The sequence below is a fragment of the Staurois parvus genome, unplaced genomic scaffold, assembly GCF_062004578.1.
Source record: "Staurois parvus isolate SC_StPar_1 unplaced genomic scaffold, SC_StPar_1.0 ptg000445l, whole genome shotgun sequence".
In the NCBI taxonomy this organism is placed as follows: Eukaryota; Metazoa; Chordata; class Amphibia; order Anura; family Ranidae; genus Staurois; species Staurois parvus.
In genome coordinates, this window is record NW_028318241.1 from 1 (window position 1) to 23,698 (window position 23,698).

Below are 23,698 nucleotides of genomic sequence, written 5' to 3' on the forward strand. Positions count from 1 at the left end.
ATACTTAATATCCCTTGTAGCAGTCCGTCTTTTTAATCGTGCCAGTTGTCCTTTTTATTTGAAGTTGATAAATTCATGTGTTACCAGAGTTTTTCTTCACATTTAGGGGTTATGTTCAACACCGGCGTTGGCCAACATATTCTGAAGAACCCTCTCATAGTTAACAGCATTATTGACAAGGTTAGTCATGCTCGGCTTTCTGTACTGTATTGGATTTCTGTCTGTGTTTTGAAGCCAGTTAGGATGAATGGGACTAATGTAGATTTTTTTTTTTTTTACATTTTAATTTCAGGCTGCCATACGGCCCACAGATGTTGTGCTTGAGGTTGGTCCAGGAACAGGAAACATGACTGTAAAGTTATTAGAAAAATCAAAAAAGGTAACCAGTGTGTTAAAATGTGAAGTTGGGCAGAAATTATTCTTAAACAGGAACTGAATTCTGGGCGATGTTCCTAAACAGAGACAGACTAAAGGATAAAGAGGCTAAAGGACTAGTCACCAATATTTGCTGTTGTCTTCATGCAGCTGATCCTTCCAGATGTTGACTTGCCACACCTTGTTCTGCACTTTGTTTCTGTATGGATGCATCCATCCTGCTAGAGGCAGGACTTTACTTCCTCATATCAGAGCCTCCAGCAAGAAGAACAGTGAGCAGCACAGTAGTGACAGCACAAATTCTCACTCTAAATCTCCTGAAACTAGTAATTGGAGACATCAGTGTCCTAGATATCACACTGCAGATATACAGCTATGGGGCTGTAAGCACAGGTGTACCTAAGTACACTCCTTTATCAGGACGTTGCTATTTTTCAAGAGGCATGGCATACATTGAGTCAGCAGCTACAAATACAGTAAGCTGGCTGTGACTTCTGCTGTTCCACAGCCGAAAACCGAAATTGAAATGCGCAGTCTTAAAAATGAATATATATTTTTTGGAAAAAATACACTGATTAAAAAAAAATATATATACATACCCCAATTGTTTTGTAAAATATGAAAGAGGATGTTACGTCGAATAAATAGATACCTAACATGTCACGCTTTAAAATTGCGCACGCTCGTGGAATGGCATGAAACTGTGGTACTTAAAAATCTCCATAGGTGATGGTTAAAACATTTCTACAGGTTAACAGTGTAACGTTACAGAGGAGGTCTAGTGCAAGAATTATTGCTCTTGCTCTGACGTTCGTGGTGATACCTCACATGTGCGGTTTGAACACCGTTTACATATGTAGGCATGGCCTACATATGTGTTCACCACTACTTGTGAGCACAGGGGGGACGGGGGCACTTAAAACTTTTTTTCTTTTTTTTTTTTTTTCCCACTATCCCTTTTAACAAAAAAAATTTAATCACTTTTATTCTTATCACAAGAAATGCATGCATCCCTTGTGATTAGAAATAATTAGTGACAGGTCCTCTTTATGGAGAGATATGGGGTCAATAAGACCCCACATCTCTCCTCTGCAATGTAAAGCATTAGAAGAAAAAAAAGCATTGATCTAGTGCTTTTAAAAAAAAAAGCACCAGATCAAGGGCATAGAGATGAGTGGATGCCATCTTTCCTTCATGCATCTCTATGCCTAGCGCTGGGATCAAAGGTTTCTCAGGTAAGGCTGAGAACTACTGAGCGGCGGGTGGGCGGCGGTGAGAGTCGGGGTTTTTTTGGCACCTGTATTGGTGCTTTTTTTTTTTTTTTTATTTCGACCGAAACGTTTCAGTGCATCCCTAATAAATCTATATGTCTGTGTGTGATTTTGCTTTTCCTGCATGTCATTGGCTTGTCAGTGCGCTCTCATTTACTCCCTGACATGACCATCAGCAGGTCCCGGCCAGTGATTCAGTGCTAGTGGTAAACAGCACAGATCTCTCTACTGACACGGGGATGTGCCAGTTTTTTTTCTCCCTTCAAAACGGGAGACAAAAATTGTTGCATCCCCTAGTAAAACAGCACACAATCAACACATTACACGTAGTTAGGAACACAGTGGCCTAAATTTATGAAGGAATTTTTATTTATTTTTTATGGGATATGTTTTATAGCAAAAAGAAAAAAATATTGTTTGTTTTTCAGTCTTTTTTTTTTTCGCTTTGGCGATCACAAATCACCAAAGGAAAGCTCTATTTGTGTGAAAAAATGTATATAAATTTAATTTGTGTACTGTTGCATGACCGCACAATTGTCATTTAAAGTAGCACAGTGCTGTATAGCTAAAAATGGCCCAGTCATGAAGGGGGGTACATTTCCAGAGGGCAAGTGGTTAAGAATGGTGTTAGTAATGGCAGAGATTTTCATTGCTTTTGTGACAGGTTTAATATACATATTTGTTTATTGGATTGGCCTGGATTTACTTACTGCTTTGTGTACTAGAATCATCACACCCTGTACTGCAGCCTGAACTATTACCACAACCATGCACCCTCTTACTTTTTGGGGTTCTCAGGTCAAAGTCTACTCACACTTTGTTATTGAGTTGAACAGAAGTATACTTAGTTTGGCCAAAATAAATTGGAGTATTTTGCAAACACGATTGATTTCTCCAGAGCTTGAGATGTCATAGAAGGTCCTTCTTTTATTTTGTAATGTAGGAAAATGTTTGTTCTTGTTTGCACGAGAGAGAGATATTAATCTTCCCATAATCTACTATGCAGCAAAAACATGAATGTAAGGTGTTTATTCATTGTGACCCAATGAGCATATTGCTTTGTACAATGCTGACAGTCTGCCGCAGCTTTTCCTAAGCAGGGGTCCTTGGAACCCTCAGGTTCCTCCAGAGGTTGCATAGGGGTTCCTTGAGCAAGGAACCATTTCTGCCACTTGTATAAGGTGCCACTGAGTTCAGTGAACCTTTTAGCTATTTGTAAGAGAGGGGTTATTCCCACTAACCACTAATGTAAGGGACACTCTTCTTCTTGACAATCATATTAATGTACAGTGGGCTGTAGATGAATTAATTTTTAGCAGGGGTTCCCTGAGACTTAAACAATATTTTCAAAATGTTTCAAAAAGAAAGGCGGGTCTACCATGTTTTCAGATGCTGGGAGCTGGAAAGAGAGGTGTTTTGGTAGCTGAGCTGCAGTGGATTGGTATCACCTCGCTCGCTATACAGAGTGTTAGTGTTAAGATTGAATGAGCAAAATTGCAACTATTTTGGCAGATAAAAATGTTCACATATATGTCAAGAATACTACAGCTGACACGCTTTCAGATGGGTTTTCAATTGTTCTGTCTGCCTTTGGTTCCATAAGTGGTTCAGCTGCCTCCTAGATTGAACTGACCAGATCCTGATTGCATTCATTTATCCAGTCTTGTTAGAGAGTACCACCATGTTCATAGGGAGATTGTCATGGTTGTAGCAGGCAGTAGAATAAAACTTTTTTACCAATCCTTTTTACTGTCATGTCTTTTTAGGTTGTGGCCTGTGAACTGGACACACGGCTTGTGGCTGAGCTTCAGAAGAGAGTTCAAGGCTCGTAAGTAAAGATATTTCTGGAATACACTTCTTTTTATTCCACTTTTAGAGTCTTGTTGTTATTACTATCAGGGTCTCTGTATGGGGCAAGAATACATGTTCTTTGATCATATGCTCTCATCTGTAACCATCAGTCAGAATTCCTCTTTTTTTTGTCTATGGCTACTGTAAGCTGAAATCTGGTTGCTTTTGTTTTTTGCACTTTGAACACAGTAATGCACCTTACACAACTGGGAAGCAAAGTAGAATTTTGGTCAAAACCTAACTACTCTTAGAACTGTCCCCTCATAACACCCATGCTTACTAACCTGACCGGCTCTGGTCCGGGGAGGAGGGATATAACTGGGTAATTGAGGAAATACCAGTCTTGGTTTGGGTGATAATTCAACTAATAAAGTGTCATCAGGATTGTACAGAACATTTTGGGTGGTTTAGCCATCGAGTCCATTGCTTGTTAAATTTGCGATAGGAAGAAGTATTAATTGCGGATAGTTTTTCCATTTGACATTGGTGTTAAGGTCTGTAATTAATGAAGTGATTGAGGGGGTATTATTTGTGTTCCATAATCTGGTAATGTTAATTTTGGCGGCAAAGAGTATGTGGGTAATAATTGTTCGGGAATGAGGAGGGAGTTTCTCGATCCCAATGTGTAGGAGTGCTAATGAGGGGTTCGGGGTTATCAAGATTTTATTTCGGAGTTTAATTTAAAAGTAGTATTCCAGAAGGATCTGAGTGACTTACATGACCAAAGGATATGTAGTGTTGAGCCTGGCTCACCACATTGTCTCCAGCATGTAGGAGACTGTTTCGGGTAGTAGATGGAGAGTTTGACCGGGGTCAGGTACCATTGGTGAAGTATTTTTAGATATGACTCCCAATCGGGGCTGCATCGGGTAGTTTATAGGTGATGTTGAAGGTATTTTCCCAGCATTTTAAAGTTATTTGGTCTGATAGGATTTTTTCCCAGTTGGTTAGGGAGGTTGTTTGTAGAGTAATTTGTAAGTTTATGAGATATGTATAAAAGGTGGATATACCTTTGCCTTGGTATTGAAGAATAGGAAAGCTGTAATTGGTATCATAATGGTGTGGGGTAAGATAGATGTTTGTAGACAGTGAGCAATTCTTAGGTATGTAAAGTTTTCAGTAGTAGGGAGATTATATTTGGTTTGGAGAATATGAAAGGGGCATATAGATTTATTGATATAGAGGTCTGTTATATTGGTTATCCCTTGTTTTGTCCATTGCGATAAGTCTAACAAGGGAATGAGAAGGTGTAGTATGTTGGTTGGAGTAGGTATATGTTTGACATCTTTAAATTTAGTGGAAAGGAGGACCCTCCAAGTTTGTAGGGAGGCTTGAATGCAGGGGTGTTTTAGTTGGGGATCTATTCGTTTGGTCAGTGGAATCAGGATTATATTTTGGGGCTTAAGTGGTTGAAAAGGGGGGGTTTCCATTATGGACCAAATTTTTTCTTTCGATGGGTTCCACCAGAAATATAATTGGTCTAAAAGAGTGGCTGTGTAATATGACTTGAGGTGTGGGAGTCCTGCTCCTCCTTTAGGTGTAGGGCGTATTAGGAGGTTGGTGGTACATCTTGGTTTTTTCGAGTTTCATAGGAACTTTGTGAGGATTGTTTGTAGGTTAGAAAAGAATGAATTAGGGATTGGTATGGGGAGTGTACGAAATATGTATAAGATTTTGGGTAAGATGTACATTTTCAGAGTTGCCACTCTGCCAAGTTTGGAGAGTTCTGAAGTGCGTAAAATGTTTAGTTCTCGGGGGATAGTTTCAAGCAAAATTTTATGATTTGCTGTGTATAGTTGGTCTGTTGTCGGTGTGAGTCTGATTCCTAAGTAAGGAATGTTGTTCGTTTCCCATAAAAAGGGGAATTGTTTAGCTAGTTGGGTTTGGAGTTGGGATGAGATGTGAAGGTTAAGTATGGAAGATTTGGGTTTGTTAAGTTTGTAATATGAGACTGTTGAGTAGGTATATAGGTGTGCGTGAATCGCTTTGAGGGATTTTTTTGGGTTGGTCACCATTAATATAATATCGTCCGCAAAAAGGCTAATTTTGTGTTCCATGTTGAGGTGTGTGATTCCTGTAAATGAACGGTCCGCTCTGAGTTTGGATGCTAGGGGTTCAATAAGGAGTGTAAAAATTATCGAGGAGAGTGGGCAGCCTTGTCTTGTACTATTTGAAATGTCAAAGGGGTCAGATAATGTGCCATCTGTCAGTATTCTAGCGGATGGCTGTGAATATAATGACAAGATGGCGTTCAGCATCCAACCTGTGATGCCGAATTTTTGAAGAGTGAGTTGCCTGAATTGCCAATGTATCCGGTCGAATGCTTTCTCTGCGTCTAGAGATAGGAATAAGGAGGAGCTCTTGGTACTTTCTAGGTTGTGTAGGAGGGAGATAATTCTTCTGGTAGCATCGGGTGCATGGCGACCTGGGATGAAACCTACTTGGTCTGGGTGAATAAGGGTGGGGAGGTAGGGGAGAATTCTACGGGATATGATTTTCGCATATAGTTTTATGTCGGTATTGAGTAACGAATTGGCCTGTAGGTTTGGACAAGTTGGGGGTCTTTGCCAGGTTTTGGTATAGTCGTTATGATGGATTGCAACATGTCTTTGGGGAATGAGCCTGTGGTGGCGGCATGATTGAAGAGTTTGGTCAGGTGTGGTGATAAGTCTGTGGAAAGGTGTTTATAGTATTTGTTAGTGTATCCATTGTTTCCTGGTGATTTGTTAATTGGGAGTGTTTTAATGGCTCTTTCTGTTTCTTTGGGTGATATTGGGGCAGAAATGGTGTCAATTTGGTCTGAGGATATTTGAGGGAGATTGGTCGTTTGGAGAAATTGTTGTATGGAGGTGGTTGTTGGTTGAATGGTGTCAGGGTCGTTTTTAAGGTTATATAGGCTTTGGTAATATTCTGCGAAGGCGTTAGCTATGTCTTGTGGGTTTGTGTTTAGGGTATTCGTAGATGGGTGTTTAATTGAGGCTATTTTGGATTTCAGCTGTTTTTGTTTTACCGATTTGGCTAACAACGAGCTGGCTCTGTTACCTAGTGAGTAGAATTTTGCTTTCATTTTTTGGAGATTTAGATCATATTTGTAGAGTAGAAGAGATCTTAATTTATTTATATCTGCTGTCAGGGACAAAGAGATTGTTGGGTTTTGGGATTTTTTGTTTTTTTCCTCATTTGTTTTGATTGAGGTTAAGAGAATATCTATTTGTTGGGTTCTGTTTTTGTTAACGCGAGCATTTAGTTGTATCAGAATACCTCTCATGTATGCTTTATAGGTTGACCACAAAGTGGTTATGGATACATCCGGGTTATCGTTAAATTAAAAAAATGTCCTGTGTGCATCAATTATTTGTTGCTTGTAGTCTTGGATTTTCAGCAAGATCGAGTTCAATCGCCATAATCGGGGTATCGGCGAATGTTGTTTGTTGTCAAGGGAAATAGTGATCGGAGCATGGTCTGACCAAGTGATGGTGCCAATCTTGGAGGAAGTGACATGTTGTAAAGTCCATTTATCGGTGATGAAGAAGTTGAATCTGGAATAGGATAAGTAGGATGGAGAATAGTAGGTATAGTCCTTCTCTGTACTATATTGGCATCTCCAGATGTCGTAAAGATCGTTGGAGTGAAGAAATTGGTTGAAGGACTGTTTTGAAGATCTTGTCTTGGATGATGTGTCGAGAAGAGGGTTTCCGATCATGTTAAAGTCTCTGCCGATGAGTAGTCTGCCTTTTCTGTGTTGATTTATAATGGAGTTAAGTTTGTTGAAAAATTGGAGTTGATTGGTGTTAGGGCCATAGACGTTCACCAATGTGTATGTAGTATCATTGATATTGCAGATCAATATGTGGTAGCGGCCTTGTGGGTCCGCTGTTGCTGAGATAAATTGGAACTGCAGGGATTCTCTTATGGCTGTAATGACGCCATTTTTCTTTTTCGGGTTTGTCGCCATATATACTGTGAAGAGGTGAGGAAAATTGAGTTTTGGGATTTTGGATGAGGCAAAGTGAGTCTCCTGTAGGAATACGATGTCAGGTTGAATGGAGCGGATTTCTCTTGAGAGCAAGGACCTTTTGAAGAGGGAGTTGAGACCTCGGACATTAAGCGAAGATATAGTAATCATTTTGTTGATTGTAGATGGTTTGGATTCCGTAGCTGTGTTGTTTCAGGTGTTATGGAGGTAAGTGATTTTCCGCATGATGGAGGTGATGGCCCGCCAGGTGTGCGGCTTTGTGAGCTTTTTCTTTGTTGTGGATTGAGTGTTCAATTGTGTGGAGGGGGTTGTTGAGAGGGTTGGTTCTAGCGACTGATGACTGGTAGCTTGGGGTATGAACAAGGGTAAGAACAGGGGTAAAAAACACAAGTAACGTGTAGCAGTATCTGCTACTGTGAAAAGTGGAGGCACAAGAAAGCATGACTCGGGAAGCATTTTTAGATTAATGCATGTTAGTAATCCTTTAAATTGGCAGGCTGTAAAAGCTACATGATAGGTAAGCAAGATATACCTTTTTTTTTTTTTTTTTAATTCTATATTTCAGACTCTTTATAGCTTAGGTTATGCCAGCCTCTCCAAGTGAACAAATGCACTGTTTAGGTGCATATTTTTACTGCTTTACATGACAGTTGCCTTGTAATTCTGATTAGCTAGGCTTGTAATTTACACACTCAACAGCCAGACAGCTGATACACATAGTTCCTACTTTATCTACCTATATCAACCATTGCACAGAGCAGGTAAGTATAACATTTATTATTTTAATTAAAATAACACTGAAGCTTTAATATCACTTTCACTAGGAAGTAGTCAGATAATATTGCTGGCTCTGCAGTGAGATACAGGTTTGCAAATTACACACTTTGCTTTTCAGAATGACTAATCCTGGAACAGAGAAAACCATAAAACTTTCTGTATTTCAACTGTGTATTTAACTCTTTATCTGAAGTTCCAATTTACCTCAAGGGCTCCATTCATTAAAATGCTATATGGATTTCGCTTTGTGGTACTAATAGAGAAATATTTGTGCAGATATTTTCTAGCAGTTATATATTATTATACTGTTTTTCGTTTAAATGTTTTTATTTTTGTACATTTTTTTTTTCTTTAATAATAAACACATGATTAAAAATTTGCTTCTAACATTTTATTTATGATAATAGCGGATAAGTTCTTTAACAAATGCATAAAATTTGGTTTTGTATGATGTTGGGGTGCATATTTTATTCTGGCCACAAGATGTCACACGATGCATTTGATATTGTATGGCTGACTTGTAGTTTTATCCATTAGGAAATTTTAATTTAACTTATTCTCCAATGTAGTGCAGACTAAATCAATAAAATATTTTCATCTATTCAAGCTGTATAGATTGACTCTATCTCTTTTAAGTAAGTAAAGGAATATATATATTTTTTTTTTGGTTTAGACAGAGCGTATAAAGATTAGAACCCCTGTCAAGTTTTTATTGCTGTGTGTTTTCCCCATTAGGAAGATCAGCACACTCTGTTTGTTCTGTTTATCTTTATCACCAAAAGTGAAAGAATATCCCAAATTTTGGGTTGTCACCAGAACAAGAATAGAGGTGAAATCTTCTGATGGGAACACTGGTTCTGGATTTCCTCTCACTTCCTGTTTTGGCTATGAGACAGAAAGTACAGGTAAATCTCCCCTTTGAGACACACTTGGCAAAAAAAAAAAGGAACTTGATAAGGACTATAACCCTCGCTTATTTTATCCAGAATGGGAAAAAATGTTTTTGCCTAACGTTCTAATTTAAGTCCCTACAACCATTCTTCTGTCCGGTGAAGTAGTTCTATACTTATAACTTTTTGTCAAAGTTTTCCTAGACACAGGGACATTTATCAAGCAAATTTCCTGCAGATTAGACACAGAGCAGGGTGCATTTCAGTAAGAAAAGACTCTGTGATAGATTTATGGTGTATTTAGGACCTTCTGTGGTTCCTTTTCTGGGAAGCCAACTGCAACAGGTTTGCATCGTTCAGAGACAAATTTATTATGGAACATGAGACAGGTTTTCATTCAAATGAAATCAGACCACCTATTAATTCTGCAACATAAAGCAGCCAAGGGAGTTTATGACTCAAGTTGTTACTTTGTATTATTATTGTTATTACAGGTATTTATGTATTTACACAGCATTTTACATTCACATTAGTCCCTGCCCTCAATGAGCCTATAGAGTCTCACACATACTAGGGCAACTTTAGACAAAAGCCAATTAATCTACCAGGATGTCTTAGTGACCTGGCTGGTATTGGAACCGAAGACCCCAGTGCTACAAGACAGTAGTAATACATCTATTACAACAGTCTGTCTCACTGCTCCTGTTTATCTTTGCCTTGCTGTGCCATAGAATTGATGTGCCACTCAATGTCTCTGCTTTATCAGTCTGAATGTGTTAAAAATAAATAAAACGTTTTCTCTTATAGAGCCGTAGGAAACAAACTTCAGATTTTGGTTGGTGATGTGCTGAAGACAGATTTGCCTTTTTTTGACCTCTGTGTTGCCAACTTACCCTACCAGGTACTTTTATCTGTGATCATTGCTTTGCCCAAATAGCCAAAGGTTTGGAGGTTGTAAATTGCCCAATAAGCTAGTCTTCTAAAATACACCTGTGACAAAGCTGAGGGAGTCAAACTGAGTATATGATGACATATCGAAGCAAAGTAGAAAGCAACTGCACATCTGAACAATTACTAGAGCCAGAGATGAAAAAGCAAATTATATGGAAAGTAATCATAGCTCTACTTGCCACTTCATGGGCTCCCTTACTGGTCCTTTAATATAGGAGACCTCTTCATTAGCCAAGTTGACCAAACTCAAACTTTGTAGTAAAATTCCAGATCAGCAGCTAGATAGTATCATTTCAGTAGCCAGAAAAAAAAGCTGCTGGCAGGTATGCAGTTAAAGTGTCTCCCATGTATTCCTTTTGGCTTGTGAAATACCATTTCAAATAATGGGTCAGTAGAAATGTTATGGGAAAGGGATTGGGATTGGGCAAACTAGTTGTGACACATCTAGGAAGCATCCAAGCTCTGTCTAATCAGAACTACCCAACAATTGAGCAGATTGTAGGCACTAAAAGCTACTGCAGGTGTGTAAAGGTGTCTATACCTTTTAGCATCTGTCTATGTAAGCTGCCTATGTCTCTAGACCTACTGATTCTACATTTTGATGTGAGGCTTTCATATATGATAATCATTGCTCATGCGTTTTTCCTACATATGCTCCATTGTACACTGTATAAGGGGTTACCTTCAGATGTATGTTTCTGCTCCTAATATGCTATCTTTCTCTTATTTAGATCTCTTCTCCCTTTGTTTTCAAGCTACTTCTTCACAGACCCTTCTTTAGGTGAGTTATTGGAGTTAAATTTCTCAAACCCTAAATGAAAGAAACATAGAATGCTGCCATTGCTGGTCTTCTTTGCCCCTTTATCAGATCTTATACACTGGAAAATGACAGAAAACCTAATGAAAGGTTGTCTCCTAGAAGTGCACTTAAAGGGGGATAACTATACTTTTGTATAGCATAAAGAATAAGTTCAGCTTTAAAAAAAATAATAATAATAAATGCACAGTTTTATGCAGGTTAAAAAACGTGCATTTTTTTTTTCCCTCAGACTGCAATGCATTGCACCCATGATCGGCAGGTCACGGTGCAATGTCGGGCTTCTGCAGACACTGCCTACAGCTTTCTGCCTGTACCTCTGTACAGGCTTTCTGTTTGAAAACTACAGGGAGTGTCAGTGAACTAGGAGGGTGCTCACTTAGCACTCTGAGAACTGCAAGCCATCTGCCGTGGTGACAGATGGGACTTGTAGTTCATTGATGCACAGATTCTTGTGAATGAATGATGCGGCTGTGTGGGCGCAGCCCTGCACAGCTGCTCTGTTTATATATTTTGACAGCGGGCATGGGGAGATGAACCCCCACCTGCTGTCACATGGAGGGGGGATCGGGAGGTTGCAGGGAATGGTGCACTGTAACATATAACACCTCAAGTCTGGTAGTAACATGTTGCTAAAGGTGAACTTGGCCTTTAATCCCAGCTAGCCCTTCCCTTAGTCAAATATACACATACCTCAGATAAGTATGGAACTATGGAAAGTTCTTGAGATTACATAGGTCTATGAGGCATTTTAGTTCTCTTGTAAGATGCCATGCTGCTCTGCTCTTGCACAGCTTTTTCAGTAGAATTTATTTTAGCACCCCTTTGCAGGATTTGAGGGATATGTGTCCTCTATCATACTTTCTGGCAGAACCATGCATGCACTGTACCACATGGTTGACTTTTTTTAGCACTTCATTGTCCAAGTCTATAGGAATTAATATATATTGCCTGACAGGTTTACTTATTCTCCAGTTTTCATAAATATACGTCATTGTTGCTATCATCCATGTATTATCTCTTCCCTATGCCAGATGTGCCGTTCTGATGTTTCAAAGAGAGTTCGCCATGCGACTTGTTGCCAAACCAGGAGACAAATTGTACTGCAGACTTTCCATTAACACCCAACTTCTGGCTCGCGTGGACCATCTCATGAAAGTAAGTAACTTCTTTTACTCGTATTAATTTAAATCTGCTTATTTGTTTGTGTTTACCCATAATTTCCCTTTTTTTTTGTCCCGTTTTTATGCATATATTTACATTTATTTTGTTAGTAATGTACAGTAGGGCAGTAATCTATGGCCTGGATTTCACTTCTGATTGGTTAGCATTGATATCTCCATCTGTGCTGAAAGAAATGCGAGCTGCCATTAGTGATCTGGCTGGGATGCTGATCCAAAGGCTTCAGTACTATAGATGTCACTCAAAAAAAAGATTTAGTGCTAACATGAAAACAAAATGACAGTGTTCTCTCTAGAGGGATTATCTACATCTGCTTATAGATCTATCCTTTGAATTGTTTATTGATTAAAATGTAAAGGTGCTACTGCCTTCAGGATTTAGATTTTTCATGTTATGTAGACTTTCTTATCTTCCCTCTTTTAGTTTGTGTCCTGTGTCAGTGGTGGGCAAGGCAGCTTGAACCCAGCAATGAAAGTATTATGACCACTCGTAGCCTAAGATCCCCCAACTTGTTGAGAAATGAAATAGCTGTTTACTACCAAATCTACATGTTTGTCTATGAATTGTAGACAGATAGTGGCAGTAACTTAAAGTTTAGAACCTAAGTTTCTGTAGTGTAGAGGCAATGGAAGACAAATATGCATGTGCTACTGCACAATCCAAGGTCATTCGAAGGCTGCAGATAACAATATAGATGGATTTGTGACAGCTCATTTATTTTATTTCTTACAGTTTAACGTTTATCTCTAGCCAAAAAATTTTTTGGATAGAGTAGGAAATAGAAAAAAAAACTTATTTTGTTATGTTGTCTATATCCCAATGGGAAGAAACCTTTTTTTGCCCTGTCCCAGAGACACTTCAGGAAGTGAGAAAAAGTCTCTTCAAGGTGAGTAAAAATACCCTCTTAGACAGGTGTCCCCAATGAAAGATCTTCTTTCTATTCCTGTAAAACTTTGGATTGGCCATCACTTTCTGTCCTGGTGATAATGGCCACAAAGGCAAATAGGCTGAATTTCCTTAACCGAGAGAGCTGTACAAATCTGACCAAGGTTCTAACCCTTTCCAAAAATTTAAAAAAAAAAAACTAGCTATATATTGCAACTTCATAACTGTGTTACATTCAATTATTTGAAAACGTCCAGGAGTGAATATGCAATAAAGATGCTGGCCTTTGCCAAGATTGGTTGTACCTGGCATGGGGTAAGAGTCATTTGAAAAACAAGCCTTCCGGTAAGAAATTTGTGCTGGATTTCGGTGTCACAAGGTTCTAAACTTTCTCTCATCCCAAATGAGCATATACATGTGATTACTACTGTACCTTGAATACAGACTAATGGCATGATTTACAGATCACACAATATTTTTTTTTTTTTTTTATAATATTGTAGGTGGGGAAGAACAATTTCAAGCCACCTCCAAAAGTTGAGTCCAGTGTTGTCAGAATAGAACCAAGGAATCCTCCTCCACCCATCAACTTTCAGGTAAGCAACATGATGGTAGGAATTATTGTCACTTATCTGTTTTGGTTCTCTGCAAGAGTATGCTGTTCCTCCAACCAGGCCCTGTTGGTTATTTTTATCTGCGTGACGACTTTTCTTCTGTCGCATTTGTCTTCTTTATTCCCCACCTGCTTCTTGGTGCATGTGGAACAATTTCAGTAATCCACACGAGCAGGAATGCCTGCAATGTACAAAGTAATTTAGCAAAATAGCTGAAAATGTTCTATATGATGAGACAAAATCGGGTTTAATGGTGAATTCCAGGCAAAAGAATGTAGGGTGCTATGCACAGTAGGTAAAACAAATGTGATGTTTTAGTTTACTCAGGAAAAAGCCTATACTTCAGTGCAACTTTCCAGTTTGATTCAGACAGTGTCAATGTCATATGTTGGTGCTATTTTCTATAGGAGTTTACAGAAAGACCATGGCTGTTCTGTGTTGCTGGGTGCTGCAGTGATCACCGGCTGGGAACCATAGACACTCTATGTGAAGAAGTGTCACCAGCACACCGAGGATTCTTCAAACAGGTACAGGGTTTTATACTGTGGTCACATAGTGTAAACAAAGCCAACATTTTGGAGCCACGCTGGACCCCTTCGCCAGACAAGTAACCTGTGTGGCTCCGAAACATTGCCTTTGTTTGCACTATGTGACCACAGAATAAAACTTTGGACCTGTTTGAGGAATCAGTGGTGTGCTGGTGACACTTCTTCAAATGGGAGGGGGTGTCCCTTCCCTCCAATCATCTCTTAGAGCTGTCTTCACTGATGTAACTTCAGCTCCCCACCCCCTGCTTTTCAGAACTAAGAAATCCTGTGTAAATTCTGCACTTTGAATGGATGTAGGGGAAAGATGGTTACAGATAAACAGGTACAGTTATGTAGGAGGATTTGTTTAATCTCTGTGTATCATCTGAGTCCAGTTACTTCACTGGGTATATGTAAGGGTTTACAACCACTTTAACAGCCTCCCTCCCACCATATAAGGAAATGACGGATGGACAGCGGTTCTCTCGTTCTGGGGGGACGTCATATGACGTTCTCCCACTCTAGCTGCGCATGTCTTTCTGCCATCAGTGATGCCTGTCAATTCCCATCAGTGCTGCCTCTAACAGTGTTTACCCAGAGATGGACGCGGTTCAACCATTTTGGTTTCAACCTCCATCTTGGCAAAGGGGTTAACTGTCCTGACACATATATTTCTCTCTTATCCTTCCCCCCCACCCCTCCCTCTCACTGAGAGGAGACATCTGGCCAGTGTGTGTATGTGTACTGTTTATGGGTCACTGGCCAGCCATGGCATCTCAGCTAGGTGCCGAGCTGTCTGTGAAAGCTGTATCCTTTCTCACCTAGGAAGAGATAGGACCAGCTTTCCCAAGAGAGCTGGAGTCTCACTGGCCAAAGTACCTGTGTAATTTCACGCCTCGTGAAGGGAGAGCAGAGCCTTCACAGGAGTTGAAAGGGACTCTGAGCTAATAAACTTAGCTCAGCGTAGGTGACAGCATTAGATGAACACTTCTCAAATCAATTTTTCCCCTATGTCTCATATCTTGGAATATGAGAGACTTACATAAAAACCAGACACCTCGTCAGATGGCCAATGAGCAGGCGAACAGTTTGATGGGTCACTCACTTATCTTGGACCATCAGGGAAGCCGAAACATAGAACTCATGAACCGTGCAATATATAATTTCATAATTCATATCTAAATAATCCTCAGACTTGTCTGCATAATAATATACCCGCGGGTGGACTGTCGCTTGTGCAGATGGAAAGTTATGGACCAGAATATGAATTATGAAAGATGTGGGCTCCAGTTTAGGGTTCCGCCTAACGATCCCTCCCTAAACAGGGGATTGTTTTTTTACGGCAGAACCACCCCCTGCTGGGAAACTTTAAAGCAGGCTGTAAAGCCTAAGAAAGTTAAGTTAAGACATCTCCAATTTTTAACATCAATATACCACCTGGGAAGACCTGTGCCGTTTGCTCTGAAACGTGATCTGCTTCCATCCAAGGCTTAATGGCAAGTAACTTAATCCTTTAACTTATCCCTGTTATCTCTTTGCTGTGCTGTTTTCTTTGTATATATACATATCTTAGTTAGAGCTTCTCTGTAAATATTTTTATTGCACCTGTTTGACACTCTTAGTACTATATCTCTCTTTCTGAAAGTGTTGAACTGTTTCTATAGCTCTTAATTGCAATTTACGAATCCCTGCCTTTAAAGAGACGCTGCTGTTTGTTTTAACCCTCTGTATAACAGGCCTGTATTATGACCAGGTTATGCAGTCGATTATATCAACCATCATAGTGTTATAGCTGAACGCCGAGTTTCCTCTTTCTCTGATCAAAAAGGAGGTGGTGGCAGTGTGAAGGGGTTAATTGTGTAATTAACCTGACCCAGTAACAATCGATTCAGGCTGCTGGCATATCGACCGGTATCCATTAGCTGGAAAATCGTTGTGCAGGGTGCAGCTGGGTGTGGCATTGTTACGCGGTTGTATATCGGTTAGCCCTTCGGTCACAAGTTTGGTGAGAAGGTCTGGAGTCTTGACGCCACGATCGTGACACTGGCCATCACTGCAGCCTCATTAGCGCACATCAGTGGAGGAGAAAAATTAGTTATTTACAAAATTTTGTAACAGAAACTAAGGAAAAACATTTTTTTACCAAATTTCAGTCTTTTTTTAGTTTGCTTAGCAAAAAAATTAAAAAACCCATTAGTGATTACCACCAAAAGAAAGCTCTATCTGTCTAAAAAAAAAAATGATAAAAATTTAGTTTGCGTACAGTGTTGCATGACCGCACAATTTTCATTCAATGTGCGACAACGCTGAAAATTGGCCTGGGCAGGAATGGGGTAAAAGTGCCCAGTAGGCAAGTGGTTAAATTGTAAATACTGAAACTATTTATTATGTATTATGCAATGATCAACTAAATCACATAAAGCAAAATTTAAAAAAAAAACATTGATGTAATATTTTTGTTTTTCTTTGTTTTTTAATTCTAGGAATGGGATGGATTAGTGAGAATAGCCTTTGTAAGAAAAAACAAAACCCTTGGAGCAGCTTTTAAGTAAGTTTTTCAATATTGGTAACAACAGCTGTTAAAGGAAAATCGTGTTTTGGATATTTTTATGTTATTTTTTTTAGACTTTGATGCAGACAGCCTAACCATACAGGTTATGATTAAAAAAGGGGCTAAAGATATCAAAAAGCCCTCCAACCAAATCCCTGCACAGCACAGTAAAGCCTTCTTAGAACAGAAGGTATTCCCATGTCTCATTCCATCACTTATCCCAAAAATGGATTATCCCTCATTTTAGGACATGGATGTACATTTGGCTGATGAAGTGTGAAAGAGTGATTTGTATGACTCTGCCTGCTGTACTGAAATGAGGAAAATCGTCTGATATGTGATGGAATGAGACGTGAATACCTTCTGGTCTTTAGTATATAGATATATACTGCACACCACGGGCTTCCCAAAGCACTGAAACACACAGCACTAGTGGTTTTCTTTCAAGCATGCTCTTAGAACAAAGCTGTCTGATGGGTAAGGAGTCATAACTTGCTGACTTGTGTACAGGTGGGACACCTCAAGAGGTTACTTACTGTTTATTGAGAAACTTCCATTTTTTTTTTTCTTGGCACAGGGCATACTTGAGTCTGTCACTTGCTGAACACAGCCTTTTTTTCACTTGCCTATCTGTAATTTCTTCATTGAAAAGGACTCTTCACTTACACCCAACTCCAGTTTAATTTAAAAAAATAAATTGCCCAGATAATGTAAAAAAAAAAAAGAAAAAAGCAATCCTGCCTGCAATACTCACTTTAAGTCCCAGTTCACATATATGCGGATTAGATGTGGTTTGAACCTCATCCAATCTGCATGACATGTGAATTAGCTATGCTTCCTATGGTGCCTGTTCACATATAGCCGGTGCGGATTCAGTGCGGTTTTAAAAAGAGTCATGTTGATTTCTGAGCAGTGAAGTCCGGTTCAGGTGCGGATTACAGGTCTGTTGACTTCTATGGGAACCGTTCCTAAACCGCATATGTGTGAACAGGATAACATCCAGAGCTAATCCTGACGTGAACCTGTGAACAGCTACTGTATCAATTAGCTGTGAAGCTTGAGCTTCAATCCGCACCGCACGTGTGTGAGCAGCTCTAACTCTGGTGGTCACCTGCAGTAAGGCCTCTCCACCACTAGATGATGACAATTTGTTGGGTTAAATGTCCTCCTAGGTCATTCAGCTCACTTCCTGAGAGCCCATGGACCTGCTGCCTTCGTCATCCTACCACTCTGGGCTCACAGGAGAGTTCTGCAGAGAGCAGCACCATGTCAGAGCTTTCTACAGCATTTAGGGCCCATCAGCTGGGGACAGAAGAGAAGAAAGATGGTATGCATTCAGACCAAAGACCCCTTAAAAAGATATGTATTGAGATTTTTTTTTTTTAAATGAAGGGTGTAGGTGTGCTCAAAGCAGGGTGGTGGGCGGGGTGAAGAGGTGTTTCAAAGTGATTGTAAACCTTTTATCATTTTAATTAAAAAAAAAAAAATGTTATACCTACAGTGGATATAAAAAGTCTACACACCCCTATTAAAATGTCAGGTTTCTGTGATGTAAAAAAATGAGACAAAGATAAAACATTTTAGAACTTTTTCCACCTTTTAATGTAACCTATAAACTGTACAACTCATCTGAAAAAACAAACTGAAATCTTTTAGCTGGAGGGAAGTAAAAATAAAAAACAAAATATGGTTGCATAAGTGTGCACACCCTTAAACTACTGGTCTGGGCTCTGGCTGGATCATTCCAAAACTTGAATCTTCTTCTAGTGAGGCCATTCCTTTGTTGATTTGAATGTATGCTTTGGGTCATTGTCATGCTGAAAGCTAAAGTTCCTCTTCGTGTTCAGCTTTCTAGCAGAAGCCTGAAGGTTTTGTGCCAATATTGACTGGTATTTGGAACTGTTCATAATTCCCTCTACCTTGACAAAGGCCCCAGTTCCAGCTGAATAAAAACTGCTCCAAAGCATGATGCTGCCACCACCATGCTTCACTATGGGTATGGTGTTCTTTTGGTGTTGTGCGGTGTTGTTTTTGCGCCAAACATATCTTTTGGAATTATGGTCAAAAAGTTCAACCTTGGTTTCATCTGACCATAACACATTTTCCCACATGCTTTTGGGAGACTTCAGATGTGGTTTTGTAAAATTTAGCTGGGCTTGGATGTTTTTCTTTGTAAGAAAAGGCTTCCGTCTTGCCACTCTACCCCATATCCCAGACATATGAAGAATACGGGAGATTGTTGTCACATGTACCACACAGCCAGTACTTGCCAGATATTCCTGCAGCTCCTTTAATGTTGCTGTAGGCCTCTTGGCAGCCTCCAAGACCAGTTTTTTTTTTCTTGTCTTTTCATCAATTTTAGAGGGACATTCAGTTCTTGGTAATGTCACTGTTGTGCCATATTTTCTCCACTTGATGACTCTCTTCACTGTGTTCCATGGTATATCTAATGCCTTGGAAATTCTTTTGCACCCTTCTCCTGACTGATATCTTTTAACAATGAGATCCCTCCGATGGTTTGGAAGCTGTCTGCGGACCATGGGTTTTGCTGTAGGATGCGACTAAGAAAGTGTCAGGAAAGACCTACTAGAACAGCTGGAGTTTATTTGGGGTTAATCAGAGGCACTTTAAATGATGGCAGATGTGTACTGAATCTTATTTAACATAATTTTAAGTATGATTGCTTACTTCTGAACACAACTACATCCCCAGTTATCCCCAGAGGGTGTGCACACTTATGCAAGCACATTATTTTATTTTTTTATGTTTACTCCCCCTCCCCCTAAAAGATTGCAGTTTGTTTTTCAATTGAATTTATAGGTCACATTAAAGATGGAAAAAGTTCTGAAATGATTTATCTTTGTGTCATTTTATTACATCACAGAAACCTGACATTTTAACAGGGGTGTGCAGACTTTTTATATCCACTGTACCTGCTCTGTGCAATGGAAAGTGTTAAATAACATTACAGCCTTACAGTGCTAATGATGCTGTTTTAAATCTACAGTAGCAGAATTTTTTTTTTTTTAGGGTTTACAAACACTTTAAGCCTCTGTGTAAACAGATCTTGCATGTTATTTATCTATTATTTTATTTGCAGATCCAGTGCAGTCCAGGAACTGTTAGAGAAGAATTACAGAATACATTGTTCTCTTCACAATGTTGTAAGTATAGTTTGTTACTTACAGTATGTGAAATCATAGCTGTTCTTTAAGACTTTGTGAAAAAACGCTATTCCAATATGAGAATTGTCCCCAGATCAAAAGGTGAGAAGTGTTCTAATAGGGACACCTGTGGCAGGAAAATCAGCATGATTTCCCAATGGTAAACAGCAGAAAAAATAACTTTTCAGAGGTTTATACCCTTACCTATGGAATGCTATAAAGAAAAAAAAAAGTTTTGGTTATACCCAGCTCAAAAAAATTAAAGGAACACTTTGAAAACACATCAAATGGGGAAAAATATGCTGGATATCTATACTGATATGGACTGGGTAATTTGTTAGGAATGTAAGAATGCCCCATCGTTTGATGGAAATGAAAATTATCAACCTACAGAGGACTGAATTCAAAGACACCCAGAAAATCAAAGTAAAAAAATGATGCAACAAGCTAGTCCATTTTGCTGAAATTTCCTTGCAGCAACTCAAAATGGTATTCAGTACTTTGTATGTCTCCCACGTGCTTGTATGCATGCCTGACAACATCAGGACATGCTCCTAAGGAGACGATGGATGGTATCCTGGGGTATTTCCTTCCATATCTGGACCAGGGCATCACTGAGATCCTGGACAGTCTGAGGTGCAGCCTGGCGTCGTCGTCGGATGAACCGCAACATGATATCCCAGAGGTGTTCTCTTGGATTTAGGTCAGGCAAGCGTGGGGGCCATTCAATGGTATCAATTCCTTCATTCTCCAGGAACTGCCTGTATACTCTCGCCACATAAGGCCGGGCATTGTCATGCACCAGGAGGAACCCAGGACCCACTGCACCAGTGTATGGTCTGACAATGGGTCCAAGGATTTCATCCCAATACCTAATGGCAGACAGGGTGCTATTGTCTAGCCATTGCAGCTTACCAGTTCTTAGATGTGATGGCTGCACTAGGTTTATTTTTTAGACTTTCTTTCCTTTATTTTCCCCAGGTGATCCAGCCAGTAAGTCTGTTGTTTTTCAAGAAAACAAACTATCCTGCAGATGTTGCAGTTATAGGGTTGAGTCAAACCATTTACCACTGAGAGGGGTGCTTGCAGTGATCAGCTTTTATATGTATTATAAAACCTTTCTCCCAAAAGGGAAAAAAAATGTTGCTGTAACTGCTTATAACGTGATGGCTGGAGTCTGGCTCCAATTTGTTAGCCTGGGGGGGTTAGTGTTCGATGCAGTTATCATTTTTTAAATATACTGACAATGCTGTCAGTGTAGTCCTTCATCCAGAGTGTAGGTACCCTACATAATACAGGGGGGGAAAAGCCTAAAAAAGTTATGTAATGATTGGGAAGCTTGCAATATAATACATTTTTGGTTTAATACCTCGTTATGCTTTTTTGAATTTTCTGAATAATACAAAAAAGATAAGAATATTATAAAAGTTTTATAAAAGTTCTGTTTTGCAAACAGGTAATTCCAGAAGACTTCAGCATTTCTGATAAAATTGACAAGATACTTGCAGACAATGGATTTAATGAGAAGCGTGCCCGCTCCATGGACATAGATGACTTCATCAGGTATTTGTATTGTATTCCTATAAGGTTTATCAGAGTGTGCTTATCATAATTGTTGGTTGTAAAATTGGATTACTAAACAAAGCAAATTCCCTTTTTTCATTTTGTTTGTTTTTTTGGTTTTGTTTTTTTTTTCAACCTTTTAGGCTACTACACGGATTTAATGCAGAAGGAATCCACTTCTCGTAAATAATTGGTGGAAATCTGTACCTACATAATATAAACAAAGAAATTTTATATCCAAGGACTGTGTTGGACAGTCGGGGACACATCCTGTAAATAACTGGACTGTATTTAAAATGTCAACAAGCAACCTATGAGATGTTCTTGGATGGAGAGTTGCTGCATTGAAACTTTTTTTTATATAAAACATTTGATTTAGACACATTTGTATAGTTTTTCGGAATATTGTAAATGTCTACATGTATTTATTGTATTATGTTTACTGACAAATTCAGTAAAAAAAAAAAAAGTTAAAGCAGCTTCCAATCTGTATGACTAAAGAGTTATTAAATTAAAATACATTTTATTCTTTAAAACAGCATTTTTTTATTATGTAGCATTCTTCCTGTACGAAGTACTCCACGGCGAAGTGAGAGCAATAATTCTAGCACAAGACCTCCTCCGTAATGCAAAACTGATGATCTATAGGATGCTTTTGAAGTGTCACCTATAGAAAACATAGGGTACTGAAGTTAGCCGCAATTTCATAGGCGCACACAAATTTTAAGGTTTGGCATGTTGGGTATCTATTTACTCGGCGCAACCTCATCTTTTATATTTTACCAAAAATTTGGATAATTGATTGCATTTGTTTCCCTAAATTCACTTTTAGTATGGTTTTTACTGAAATTTTGCATTTCCTAGACTTTTGTGGTAATATCTTGTGACACAAAAAATTGGAACAACCACTATTTTATTCTCTAGGGTGTCTGCTTTCAGAAAATATGTAATGGTTTGAAGGTTTTGTGCAGTCTTTAGGCCTAAAATTATTTTTTAAACGTTTGCAAAAAATACAAAAACGGCTGTGGCAGCGAAAGGGCTTAGTCACATTTTAGCCTTTTCACGTGAGAATTGTGCCTCCTGTCATTTGTACAGAACGCACGATCAGGACTTACATTTACATTCTCTCTCTAGCTGGCTTTTTGTGACCAGAAAGACCGAAATGAAGGCAGGGCCTCTGGACAAATTCTTATAAGGCCCTATCTACTACTTACTTTTTAGGCTGGTTCCAGTGGATGAGACACTCCTCCACCAAACGCCGGAGATCAGGTTTTTTCTTTTGATGGGTGTTTTTAAAGTATTCTTCCTAGCATGGAAGACACCTATTAGGCTGGTTTGTGCAGGACATAGATACTTTGCTTTGAGTGCATCATTATGTCAGTGTCAACGTACCGAGTTTCAGATTAGTTCCTTGTTGAGTTAAGAAGTGTTTTGCTAGATATGACTTATTTCTGGATCCAATCTCTGTAAAGCAGGGAGAAAGTTCTATTTTTTTTTTTTTTTAAATTTGGGGCAGCCATGGGATAGAGAAGCAGTCACAGAGAGGAAGTTTGAGGTAGCAAATTGGACCCCTAAAACCAGTTTACTAGAGAGGGGGTGACCACCCACGTGCCCACTTTGTGGTTAGATAGGTAGCAAATAAGCACCCCCTCTCCTGAGTGCTGAATGTACTGAAAAGCCCAGTGACAGTCAGGGTCCACATTGGTCCTTTTTGAAAAGTGACCTATCGCCTGATGATGTGCCATCTTCTTGCTATGGGCATACCAGTCCATGCTGGTTAATTCTGGGAGGGAATGCTTTTTTAATTAAAATAATAACTTTAGAAGTGCTGGACCTGTGTTTAATTTACAGGTTCAGCACTCTCCAGGGTTTTTTTTATTGCCTGTTCTGTATGGATCAGTGGTCAACAGCCCTGCTGTCTAGAGAGATGGTACCCAGACAACGCTATGAAAGATCATAAATGGCCTGTAAGGTTTTCGTTGAGCATTGAACACCTTGAGCAGCAATCACTGAGGTACCTTGGATCTGGAGACCTCTCTAGCAAGGAGCTGTACAGGTCCAGATCGGTGATCTCTTTGTAGTGGAGCCGTGACCCTGAAGGTCCATGCCCCTGTGATGAGTGAACTACAGTGGTGAAACTGTCACAATTCCCCTTGTGTCCATATTGTTCTATCCGGTGTTTGATGTACTGTTTATTGGGGGCTGTGCTAATTGGAAGGGCAGAACTGCACCCCACATGCCTGGCTCTTTATGTCATCAGGCTGTGCATGTACAAGCACCATTTTGAGTCCTGCCACCTGCGGC

The 23,698-nt window shown here is 39.4% G+C and overlaps 1 protein-coding gene across 1 annotated transcript; it reads left to right on the top strand.

The window, feature by feature from the left end:
• The first annotated feature begins 108 nt into the window (after window positions 1–108).
• DIMT1 (DIM1 rRNA methyltransferase and ribosome maturation factor) lies at window positions 109–21,930 on the top strand. The gene is made up of 11 exons (XM_089688043.1): window positions 109–180; window positions 293–379; window positions 3,413–3,474; window positions 9,948–10,041; window positions 10,823–10,872; window positions 11,943–12,066; window positions 13,479–13,571; window positions 16,600–16,664; window positions 19,768–19,831; window positions 21,288–21,394; window positions 21,538–21,930. Exons 1-11 carry the CDS (start codon window positions 112–114, stop codon window positions 21,578–21,580), a joined length of 858 nt encoding a protein of 285 aa, XP_089544169.1. The 5' UTR covers window positions 109–111; the 3' UTR covers window positions 21,581–21,930.
• The last annotated feature ends 1,768 nt before the right edge of the window (window positions 21,931–23,698 follow it).